Source organism: Pomacea canaliculata, linkage group LG7 (genome assembly GCF_003073045.1).
Source record: "Pomacea canaliculata isolate SZHN2017 linkage group LG7, ASM307304v1, whole genome shotgun sequence".
In the NCBI taxonomy this organism is placed as follows: domain Eukaryota; kingdom Metazoa; phylum Mollusca; class Gastropoda; order Architaenioglossa; family Ampullariidae; genus Pomacea; species Pomacea canaliculata.
The window spans coordinates 17,783,816-17,795,979 of record NC_037596.1 but is presented as its reverse complement, the minus strand read 5'-3'; the positions used below and the strand labels follow the sequence as shown (position 1 = coordinate 17,795,979).

At 35.6% G+C, this 12,164-nt stretch overlaps 1 protein-coding gene across 1 annotated transcript; it reads right to left on the bottom strand.

Moving 5' to 3' along the window:
- Nucleotides 1–291: 291 nt before the first annotated feature.
- LOC112567483 lies at nt 292–8,152 on the bottom strand. Its single transcript, XM_025244177.1, has 14 exons — nt 7,942–8,152; nt 7,294–7,559; nt 6,846–6,948; nt 5,992–6,051; nt 5,510–5,607; nt 4,963–5,142; nt 4,706–4,842; nt 4,465–4,579; nt 3,855–3,944; nt 3,429–3,606; nt 3,126–3,209; nt 2,822–2,890; nt 2,299–2,388; nt 292–1,929 (listed from the first exon to the last, which is right to left on the bottom strand). The coding sequence occupies exons 1-14, from the start codon at nt 8,150–8,152 to the stop codon at nt 1,328–1,330; spliced, it is 2,283 nt and encodes a 760-aa protein (XP_025099962.1). The 3' UTR covers nt 292–1,327.
- Nucleotides 8,153–12,164: the final 4,012 nt, after the last annotated feature.

The window sequence follows — 12,164 nt, the reverse complement described above, 5'->3', positions numbered from 1 at the left end:
AAATATGTAATTGTCCAATTTATTAGAAACAAATCATTTTAAAAAGAATTTTTGCTTAGGCAGATATAACCCACATTTTCAAAAATCAAAAACGTGATATCGGAGGAAAAGAAAGTATGAACGATTTATTTCAGGGCCATTCTCTGATTGATGAGGAGAGAACAAACCCATGATAAAATAATTAATATTACACACAGTAAATAACATTTTAAACTAGCTGACAAGGAAAAGTAATTATGCATTGACCATGCATAATTATCCAATCTTGAAATCATTCTATAGCAAGACTTTCTAAATTTAGATGCAGAAAGATACATAATGACAAATCATTATGGTACTTTTGTCTGCTGAAGCAATCAATATACTAAATTTTTATAAATTTGACAGAGTGTAAAATTTCATTTTGTTTATGTAAAAAAAAAAAAATTAATGCTTGAAACGCCATTCTCACTTTTGCCATAATACTCTGAAAATGACTGCTAAATTCGTTGATAAGTTGTAACACATTTCAACATGTCGTATGCATGGTAAAAGGAGAATCACCACTGTTAATATGGCTATTTCAAGCCTGCCACCTACACACAATTAATCTTTCTGTCAAATGTAATAAAAATATTTACATTTTCAACACCCTGATTTATCCAAACAAAACCAAATCCAATGGAGAAAATATTCATTTCAACAATAGATACTCAATTTGCTCAATGGGATTCAGATCTGTAGAGCAGGCTGGCCAATGAACTTTTGGAACACTTAATAATAAGAATGTAGACAATATTAAGATGACCACTCGACTACCCGGTAGTGTGGTGGTTAAAACACTCACTTGTCATCACTGCAGTGAGTGGCTCACTGAATAGCTTAAAATTCAAAAAGTGAACCAAACACTATTTCAGTAAATTCATCATAAAAAAGAAAGGCACATGTTACCAGTAAAACAAGCATCAACATAATGAGTGATGATCACAGCTCAAATCATGCAGGCAAAAAAGTTTAAGCACAGGTGAGATGAAAAGGGGACATGCTAACTGCCAAGTAATTAAAATATATTAACTGGCTTGCTTCTGTGGGTTAAAGTAACTGGATGCAAGGTGTGAATGTGGCTTGTATGTATGCTACAAAAAAAAGAGTACATTGCTAAAAAAAGAATTACATTACACCATTATTGGTTCAAAAATGTAGCAATGAATTCATAAAGACATCATGGAGGTTGGTTGTAGCAATGCTTTGAAACAAAATAAACATGGTATCATCCCTTAAATACCTCTATGCTATCAATAAATATATCAATTGTCCACTTTAGTAAACTAAGTAAAAGGTCAAACACTTATGGCAAAAAGTGTTCTTCCTCCTCCTCCTCCTCCTCCTCCTCGTCTTCATCAGATTCTGATTCGATATCTGAGTTAAATTCCCTAATCACATCTATTAATTCCTCGTTGTCATCAGAATCTGGCTGGCAAGTGAAGGCTGAAGATGACAGTCGGTTGGAGACTGAGTAGTCAATGCTGACTTTCGAAAATCCTGGCTGCTCGTTAAATTTCGCATGCAGATCCCTTAGCTGGCATTCCACTTTATGTTTACTTACAGACTTAACATGGTTTAGGGCACATTCATATCGACTGACTAAGTCTGATGGCTGACATAATAACACATTTTGCTCCAGCAGCCACTGCTGTAAAAGGCAAATGTCATAAATTATTCGCTGTTCCTCTTCTTTCCCACGATCGTAGTCTGCTGCACAATTGGCTGCCCTCACTTGCTCTGAGTTCAGTTCTGGTGCTATATGAGTGTACAGAGCTGACTCTGGGTCTCTAAATTCAGCTGGTGAAATGTTTGGAAATGCATTTTTTAAAGACCCAATGACAGACTGCAGCTGAGTGTTTGTTGTCCGCAGCTTCTTCGCAATTTTCTGGGCAATTTTTTGTCCATCTGTAACATGAAAGATATTGGATTTTTAATTTCAAATGTGACAATTACCATTAAATATTAATGGAACCAAATTGTGAATCCACAGGCACTGCTTGAAAAGCAGAAAAGTATTTTGCAAAATGACACTTGTATTCCAACCTAATATTCACTTGGGATTTTGATAATGTTAGAGATGAAACAAATGCCTTTTCATAGTAATCCAGTGAAAAGTGGCATACACAGAGGACAGGCATCAGTCAGACATGAGATATTAACCTCTCATACCTAATCCTCTCAAAGTGAAGGCAAGCACTGTACCATGGGACTGTCTTTTCCCAAAATACTAACCCAACACAGTAACCATTTCAAGGAAAGGAATAAATTACACACCAGCATAGCGTCTCTTTAGTCCCAGCAGTTGCTGCCGCTCAGCTGACAGCTTCCTCGCTTTCTCAAGCAGAGAATCAGAGGTAGAGCTTTCTGCAAAAATGACAAATAATGTCGACTTATATTCAGCTTTTAACTTATCATATTTTACTTAACACAAAAACAACTAAGAAGTGTTATTGTACAATACTCGTAGGAATGCTGGTTATAATCTTGCTAATAAAACTTCAGCACTGCACATGGTAGGCTCTAACTACAAATCAACAGGTGCATCCATCTATTTACAAACCTTACGACAAAAGCACCCACCTTTAATTATATGAAGACAAGCTTTATATATTTTTAAACTACTAAAAACATTCATCTATTATAAGTCAACAATGCATTAGCTGCCTGTAACACCTTTCCATACTATGACTGTGTTGCACATGAACATATAGGGCTCATTTTGCTAAGATTTACCGTGCAACATAACACAGTATTATACTTTTTTAAAGTTTCTTCACAGTGAGTGGTGATATAATACCTCTATGACCACTGGTTGTTGATATAGTATCCTTCAGCTTGTGCAGCCATTCTGCAGCAGTTCCTCTATCTGAAAACAAATGTCTGATGCATTACCACCACTCTTGGAAAGACTACTACAAATATTACTTCTGAGTGTTGATTAACTTTGTCCAGAGATTATATCCAACAAACTCATCTTTACAAGAAGTGGGCTTGGAACCAACATGAAATGAATAAAACAGCACAGGCATATAGACATGGAGAGGGTTTTGCATATTCTCTTTGATGCTTTGTGGAACTAGAAATATAAACTACACCCTTACACTTGCTTTCAACCTCATGGATAATCTCTTTGGCTTTTGCCTGCGTGTCCCTTGCCTTTTTGAGTCTTACAGACAGTGTGTCAGCTACAGAAGACACAAAAGTAAAAAGGTTCTCATTACGGTAATTTGGACAACATGTCAAAAACTTCCCCAAAAGCACTCAAAATACATGGTAAATATATACGATTCAAAAAATTAAAAGGAGATCTAGCAAAAGGAAAATTTATTGCATGCGCTTATTTTCTGTACTTCAAGTTTTCGCATTAGTTTCTTTTGAGATACTTAGCAGTTATACAGAATTACCTAATGACACAAAAATCCTCCTGGCATAGTGTAGCAGAGCACTGCTTAGTAGATCTTGCCTGTTGGGCAAAGTCATTTCTTTACTCCACGCAAATCTGCGGAGGAAAGACCATAAGCGTTCCATAGCTTCACCATCTATTAATCCTGTGCCCTCGCAAAAGCGCTGTCCTTTTGTCATCTACAACAGCAAGAAACATATGACATTCATCATACAAAGCACTGCAAGTGATACTGCAAGCTACATGTATCAGTAATATTCTAAAAAAATATATAAGATTAACCAAAAAAAGTCTTCAGTCTTTTCGTCTGGAAAGAAACTTGCAATGTAGTTACTTTAAAGCAAGACAAGATTATGCACAAGCCTTGTCTTAACGTGAAAAGGAAGAGTCTAACACAGCTTGATAATGTTAACTTCATAAGGCTTACCTGACACTGTGTTATATGTGCAAAGCTGTGAAACACAGGAACAACAAATCTAAATTTTTCAGACAGCTGTCCAAATAGTTGAGAATGCTTCTGTTGAAGACAAATGAAACAGAGAAAATTACCTTTGAGAGTTAGTTTTATGTAGAGTCACAAATCAGACTGATTCCACTGTCACAATCATACTCTTTTAACTATAAAGAAATACGGCATATCCAATAAAGTACTGATTGAAATTTCACTCAGAGATTAATGCAGAGTATGTCATTCTTCAATTGTCTAGACTCATAGGCACTCATCTAATGTAATCCTTGTTTTGACAGTTGACAATAAAACTTTTGCCAAAAAATATAAGCCCATCACACCTATCCACTGCACAACCACAGCTACATGAACATAAAAAGAAAAGAACAATGTATGTACTCTTAACTTACATATGGCACAATGTTTTGTCGCTTAATTATTGGATAACCTTCACTCTAGTACTTATAGGAGCCACCCAGCTACTGTAGTACCTAGATTATTTCACACAATAAGTAGCCTGTTTACATTAGAATGCATGCAAAAATTAGACATTTAGTGCAGTCTCACATCATACAGGTGGATCACTTACTGTTATATGAGCCTGCAGTGAGCAGGCAACATCATACATCACAATTTGCTTTGTACTAGCTGTGCAAAGCTGCTCTGCAGCAATTTGTTGTAAAATATATACAGGATACCCAAATCTGGAATGATTAAAAAAAAAACACTTTTCATCAAATTGATTTCTTGTCTCACATTTAGTAGCAACTCCACATTCGGAGACTAATCAGACTATGATATCTACTAAATTTATTTATTAAGTTTATTACCTCTCTCCATGCTGCATATTCACAAAATGCAGAGGGAAACCATGTTGACACACAGCACCAAACACTCCTCTGATGTCCAGTTTTGCATTTTTGTTTTTTGACCTGACAAGATCACCTGCTTGAAAATTTGAACATTCCTGCAATGAAAGTAGTCACTCATAGTCAATAACTTCCATTTGCATAAAAGCACATATACAAATATATTGCACTAAAGAGTAATTTAAGAAATACAAAGAATATAAGATTATAGTGCACACCGAAGATTTGCTACTTGATTTCGATGTTGCCTCATGATGAGTGTTGACAAAGTTTCTGACATCATCATCTGGACAAAACACACTAAATCTAGCATGTTCAAGTCCAGGTCCAAATCCAGAATTCATCTTGTGCACAAGCCCAAAATTAGCGTCCATCGAGATAACACATCTCTCTGGCTTCTGTGAAAAAACAGACCATAATCTTATTGTTACTGTTAGTATTACACATGTGTACCACATTTTACACGTTTTTTAATGATGTAAACAAAAGTGTATTTGCATCATGAAATAGAAGATATGTTTTTGAAAAATCTTCTCATTATCAGTAGGCATTAGACAATGTTAATAAATTTTCTTTATATCAAAACATCAAGAAACTGATGTGCATAGATTAGGCATATCTTAAACAGCTTAAATTGCCACCATGTGAAAATATTATGTACAAATAAAGTGTAAATATACTTTTGTGGGTGTTTTTGTTTGCAGAATACAGCAACTGTGTTTAAATATTTCTTAAAATGCCAAATCATTAACCCTTACAACATACCAGGCTACATATTGGGCACTTCTTGCCCAGTAATTCGTGGGCATGAGCTGTTTCAAGGCACAACACCTGATGATGGTGAAATTCTATAATTGTGTTACCTGCAATAAACCATTAAACAAACATATAAAATATCATTTTCACAATCCACTTATTCTGTCCATACTTTCCAAATAATGTAAACTGAAATTATTGGCTTATAACTCTTATAATTAAACTATATTTACATCCATAAAATGAAACTGTCGCACTTCTTGACTACAGGTCTAGTGGCACTGATACAGTTCTCTATGGAGTCAGTAAGCAATATGCCATGAGTAGTTTCTTGCAAGTTAGACTTGTTGGACAACGTATGATGATATGTTTACCAAATGTCTTGTGCATGTTTCTGTAATCCCTGCTGTGACAACATATGATGATGTGTTTACCAAGTCTTGTACATGTTGCTGTTGTCATGCTGTGACAAAATATGATAGCATGTTTACCCAGTGCCTTATACAGGTTTCTGTAGTCCTGCTGTGACTGTGCAGAAATGTTGTCCTCCGCTGCAATGCATTACAAAATTTCTGCAGAGACATTTGCCCTTCTAGTTGTAGCATTCTGCATAGCTCCATTAGTTTCATGCAGAATGCTGTCTCTGGCTTCTTCGGAGTTGATGGCCATAACCCATTTCTAACTAACGTTACAGCTTCCGGCTCACACTCACAAAACTGCATTTTGATTGTGTGATCTCTGCCTATAATAATAAAGGGAAAAACATAAAAAAGTGCTTTTCGTATTTGATACTGTTCTACCCTTACAGAAATATTATGCAACATATTCTCATTGTTCAAAAATACTGCCTACTTCCTCACTACATGTTAAACTACAGCATAAGGTAATTCAGTAAAGTAAATATTCTTACCTTTCAGAATTGTAAGTTAAAGCTGGTTAGAGCTTTCATTTATAAAATAAAAATAAAAGTAAACATAGGAAAAAAAATTTATAAATCTTTACACCAAAAAGTGACAATAGGTTATACATAATAATATAAAGTCTGGCAAAGCAGACAGCCCTGTAAGCAGATGTCACATGCGAAGAAAAAGAATTGCATGCTCAAGATGAAAGCAAAACCCAGGGCAGCTAGCCGTCACTGGTGACAGTGTTGAAGTGTGAACATTTATTCACATTTAACATCTATTAAGTAACATTTATTCACAATCTTGTTTGTTTTGGTGAAGCAAGGTTCGTCCATAATGTGATATTTTGAATGCATGACAATAAAATGTGAAAAAAATTTAAGAGAAATGCATGGGTAAACTCTGTTTTTCTAGAAAACATAATAATCTTGCATATGTACCTTGTGCATCAAAAACTGTAATCTGACGGTAGTAGAGCTTGTCACACTGGTGCTCAGACAAAATGGTTGTTTCTCTTAACACAGGTGCAAACAATGATGCATCCTGACAATACAATAGCAAATTTTAATGTAAGCTTGCAGCATTTAAGTCTATAAATATGCCATAATCAAATTATGGAATTCATTTCAGTTTCAAACCTCATCAAAAGTGCATTCCATGAGACTGTAATGCATAATGGTGTATCAGTTATTACATTAACTAAGTCTTACCACATTTCAGATTCCTTTCAGTTGATTTTCTGAACCACGTGCTTATATAAATAGAGAATATATATTGAGAGAGAATATATTTTCAAATTGCCAGTCCCATGGTGTATATTTACATTTACATAACAATCTAAAACATTATAAAAAATATCTATCCACAAATGTTGTGAACTGTACTTACTTCTTTCCAACTGTATGTCTGATGATACAGCACCAAACAATGGATCTTCTCATCACAAGCCTTGCAATAAAGGCTTCTAGGTCCACAGTCAGGACACCAGATAATCTCTGGGACCTGTGTACAGCCACAGAAGCTGCACTTTTTTGTGGCAGGACTGAATCCTTCAATGTGGACACGAACAAGACCTGCTCGCAGATCTTTCCAGCCCTCAGCCTCAGACACTTTTTTCTTCTTGTGATTGCTGACTCCAGCTACATCTGATGAATCTATCCATGGTACATGTAATGCTTAAGAGTCTGACTTTCAATCAATATTAGAAACTAAGATAGTTAACTACATCTGATAACAAAGTTTATCATTCTAATGTTCCATGCACTTTAATCTCCTTTTCTATATTAAAAAGCATGTATTTTTACAGAAACGTTCATGTAGGTTATCCAGCATCTCTCTTTCTATATATAAATACATATGTCTTTATATTTTAACACACAAAAAAAACAAGGGGTATAAATAAAAACATACATCATCATACTTTTCAAACATGAAATGCATATATTTACACTGTGTCCAGTTGAAAACTAATTTCACATTTTCTGTAGTCATGTCAAAAGGTCTTGTAAGAATTGGATAGAATTTTCCAATACATACTGCTATCTAGAAGAATATCCTGGAAGGTGGCACATTCCTCCCGTTGATGGGTGCTTAAACGTCCACTTTGCCCCTGTTGAAGAGTTCTATTTTCCTCCGTACAAGCCCTAACAGCCTGCGATGAAAATCGTACCCTACGCTGACGAACATGCCCGCGTTTATCCATATAGGAAATATATCCACCTGGATACCACTTTCTTGGCCGTGGCATAGTTGATTCACTGCAAGCGTCTTCATAAAATAGTAAAAGAGAGAAAAACGAGATCAATACCACAAAGTAAACAATTTGAGTGGCAAGACACGGCCTAATACAAATCACATTTGCTTATTTATGAAATGTATTGTAGCATGACCACCACATTAATTTCAGTTATAATGTATAGCTATCAACTCTTTATAAACGCTTACTATTCCTATTTCATGTACGATACTCAATACAGACGTTATGAACGCTTCTATGTACATGTGGGAGATATACAATCTTAATGACAACAGTTCTAAGAACGAAGTGCATTTCCATCAAGCTGATGTAACATTGCTGGAATCGAAACTGCTCTCTGACAATACATAAGCATTAAAAAAAAAAATACCTACAAAGTAAGAAAGCAACTGCTTATGACGAAGTTAATAATCGAGTACACACACGTGGACGCACCGAGACTAATGGAAGAGCTCCCAACAGGGAGACACGTATTAGTGGGGTTCTCGTTTTCATTAGCTTTGACATTAATTCTTCTTGGTGATATTATACATGTTTTATCTATTTGTATGATTTTATTTCTTAATTTTACTTTTCTAAATAACCAGTTTTTGGTTTTGTTTCTTTTTCTTTTGTTTTAAGGAGAGAACATCGAAATGACTCCTCCCTTACAGAAAAAATACTTCCTAACTTTGTACCAGAAGAAAATCGAACCTTAAAAGACTAAGGATAACAATATAATATTATAGTGCATACAATATATAATTTCCCCACGTTTCCTTCTGCTTTTGTGATCCGCCTCTATACTTTTTAGAAAGCATTCTGGACGTGTTTTGGAACTCTTTGGAAAAGGAAATCAAATGACACTGACTGACGTCCCCCCACCTCTACTCCTCATCAAAATAAAAACAACACAGACTTTCACATATTAAAAAACTCCACAAAGCTCTTTAGACATTTTTTTTCTCTTTATTATAAATATAAGCACTTCTCCCAGTGCTATAGCCTGTGTTGTTGACCCTTCGTTACACGATGCAAGCACGTATAGGAATTCTGTCAATTTCGTGTTTGCCGATGTGTTTAATCCTTTTGCTGATTAATTCTGCTTTTGTAAAACGTCTGCTGCATTTTTAAAAAGAATTAAAAATCAAATATTCTGTCGTTCGATCCTTGATTCGACCTTTACTAGTCGGGTTTTCGAAAAGGAAAACAAATCGACAGGGAATGACGCCCTGGCATTAATTCGCTATACGGTACATCGTCACCGAAGCAACCTTTCCATACCAACAAATCCACAAAGCTTTGTGTGCACATTTTCCTATTTCATTATTTACAAAAATAATTGACAAAAATAAAAGATTTTCTCAATGCTATAGGCTGTGAGTTGACCCTTCAGTAATCGACAGTAAGCAAATATACGTATGGTCGATTCGATCGATCGTGTTTCCCTAATTTTCTTCCCTGTTCCTTCTGCTTTCATACTACATCTGTTAACTTTATAAAAGGCATTTTAAAATCGTATTTACTGTCGTTCTATCTTGAATTCGGCGTTTTTCATCGTACTCTAAATGACTAAATATTGTAGTCATTCGTGAGACGATGCGGCTGAGTAGGTGGGTTGCCGGCATCCGTTGCCCATTGCGCGCAATGGAGTTCGGCTCAGCCGAGGTCGCGAGAACGAAAACTGTTTGGACTGAGTCAGGGTCGCATCGGGTGCATCATCATCATCATCATCATCATCATCATCATCATCATTCATCATCATCATCATCATCATCATCATCATCATACATGTTTGTAGTTCATTATTTACGACACTGTTCTTGCATGAAGTCATTAAAAAAGCCCAGTAAAGATATAGGTTATGTATTATTTATTCTAACATTCTTTTTTCAGCTTGTTCCTTGCGTGCATAAAAAAAAATGTTGTTCTTGTGCACGACCGTCGCTTCCACCGCGAAATCCAAGTAGAAGAGTAAAGCACTATGACTACAGAGAGTAGCTCGCTGCGTTTGTCTCATGTCGTTGCCATGTATCAAGACATGAACATTCCAGAAGAATTGTGACCATTTTAATGCTTATACCGATCGTGTCAGACATTGTCTACTCTTCTTGATGAGTAAAGGATGCAGAAATGGTTTACCTTTGTCAACTGATTTTAATTGTGGCGAGAGCGAGTTTTCCATTGCTTAAAGCTTACTGTTTAGTGTAGTGATTCATCTACCTTCTGCTGACGACTCCAAGCAGACCTTATGGTTGTGGTCTCAAAGAAAGTCTCTCTACACACGGCTAATGGCAGCCTGGGATGTACGATTGCCGACATTTTGTGTTGTATTTCATCCACAACAAACAAAACTCTGCTCCTCAGCACAAGAAGACTTTGATATATGCAAGTTAGAATCATTATTGTTTTAAAAAGTATGAAACCTTGACACCTGATACACTTTTAGCCTACACAAAATCACTAAACAATCACAAACCTGTGCGATTGCGCTGTAAAACACACGGCGACGATAATCCTAAGCTAATACTTGCATAAACCACTTCCTCTTTTTATCCTCCTGGCATTAAAGATTAGCAAGTAGAAAGCATACAGGTAAATAGTGTTGCGCAAAGATTTAATGACATCACACACTAAAAACATTTTTCTTTAGAACACGCAGCTAGAGAAATAGAAAGGAACAAGGAACCCTTTCACACAGGTACTCATTGACAGAAAACACCTTTTACACAGGTACCATGAACTTGTATTACAGGACTTCCGGCAGACGATCATCGTCGTCGTCGTCGTCGTCGTCGTCGTCAATCAATTCATAATCAATCAATCAGCAGTCAATTATTGTCAACAGCATTCATATTGATCTTGGGTAGTCGATGAATATTTTGTATCCACAGGTTTGAACTGTCCTTAAATCAAATAAAATCAAATCAGACTTTATTGTCTGTAGAGAAGACCCAAGACAGAAATACGCAAATACGCAAGAGAGCGTGTGAGTGTGTGTGTGTGCGAGCTTGTCCGCTTGTAAGTTTGAGAGAAAAAAAGATAGATAAGGAGAATAATTATCGAATGAAAAGAGAATATTACGTTCGGAATCTTATATGATGCTTCAAATGAAATTAACCCTTATTAAAATATGCTATTAGAAGATTGTAAAATAATAGGTGTCGCCATCTGCTGGACGAATATACTCATTTTACTTAATTCAACAGTGATGACGTCTGCCAGACATTTTCTCTTTAATTGAATAATAAGTTCAATCTGAAGTACATTTTGCTATCCAGTAATAAAAGGAAATCAAAGAAGACATTAACTTTTAGTTGCTGCCATTTCGTTTGATGAAAAATAATCAGACGATACATGAGCTATGTCGAGCAATTTTCAGGTAACTGACAGCAAAGCCGACCATCCATGGTTTTGGTGAATAGAAGATTGGCCACGTAGTATAATGTTTTCTTTGCCTTAAAACTCATTACAATATTCTAACTTTCTCTCTCTATGTCTTTAAGAATTTAACAAGCAGCACGAGCTGCTGTTCTGACAAAACACATTTGTAAGAGACGAAGGTAATCGGGTAGTTTTGCATTGAATGAAATTTGTTAATTTTGTATCATAAATTAATTTTCATTCACTTGAACTTACTAATTACAATTGCCTCTCTTGTATTTATTGGATTAAGAGTTTCAGTTCACTTCGAAATCACCAGATCGTCATTTTGATTACGAAGCTGATAATAACAATAATTATCAACGTGGCTTTGGTGTGGCTGCTAAATTACTATAAACGACTTTCTTTTTTCATACACACATTAAAAAATAGTCATCATCCAAACCGTATGTGAAAATTTTGGAACTCTTAAAGCAACATTGTATATGATATAGAAGACAAACTCATGTTAGTTTCAAAGGTCTGGGCTGCTTTCCATGTCCCTGCACTGAAGTAATGCTGTAATTACTATAATTATTATAGTATAATATGACTTGTCGAAAGAGCTTAATCTTTTTTTCGAACATCTATTACAAGATTG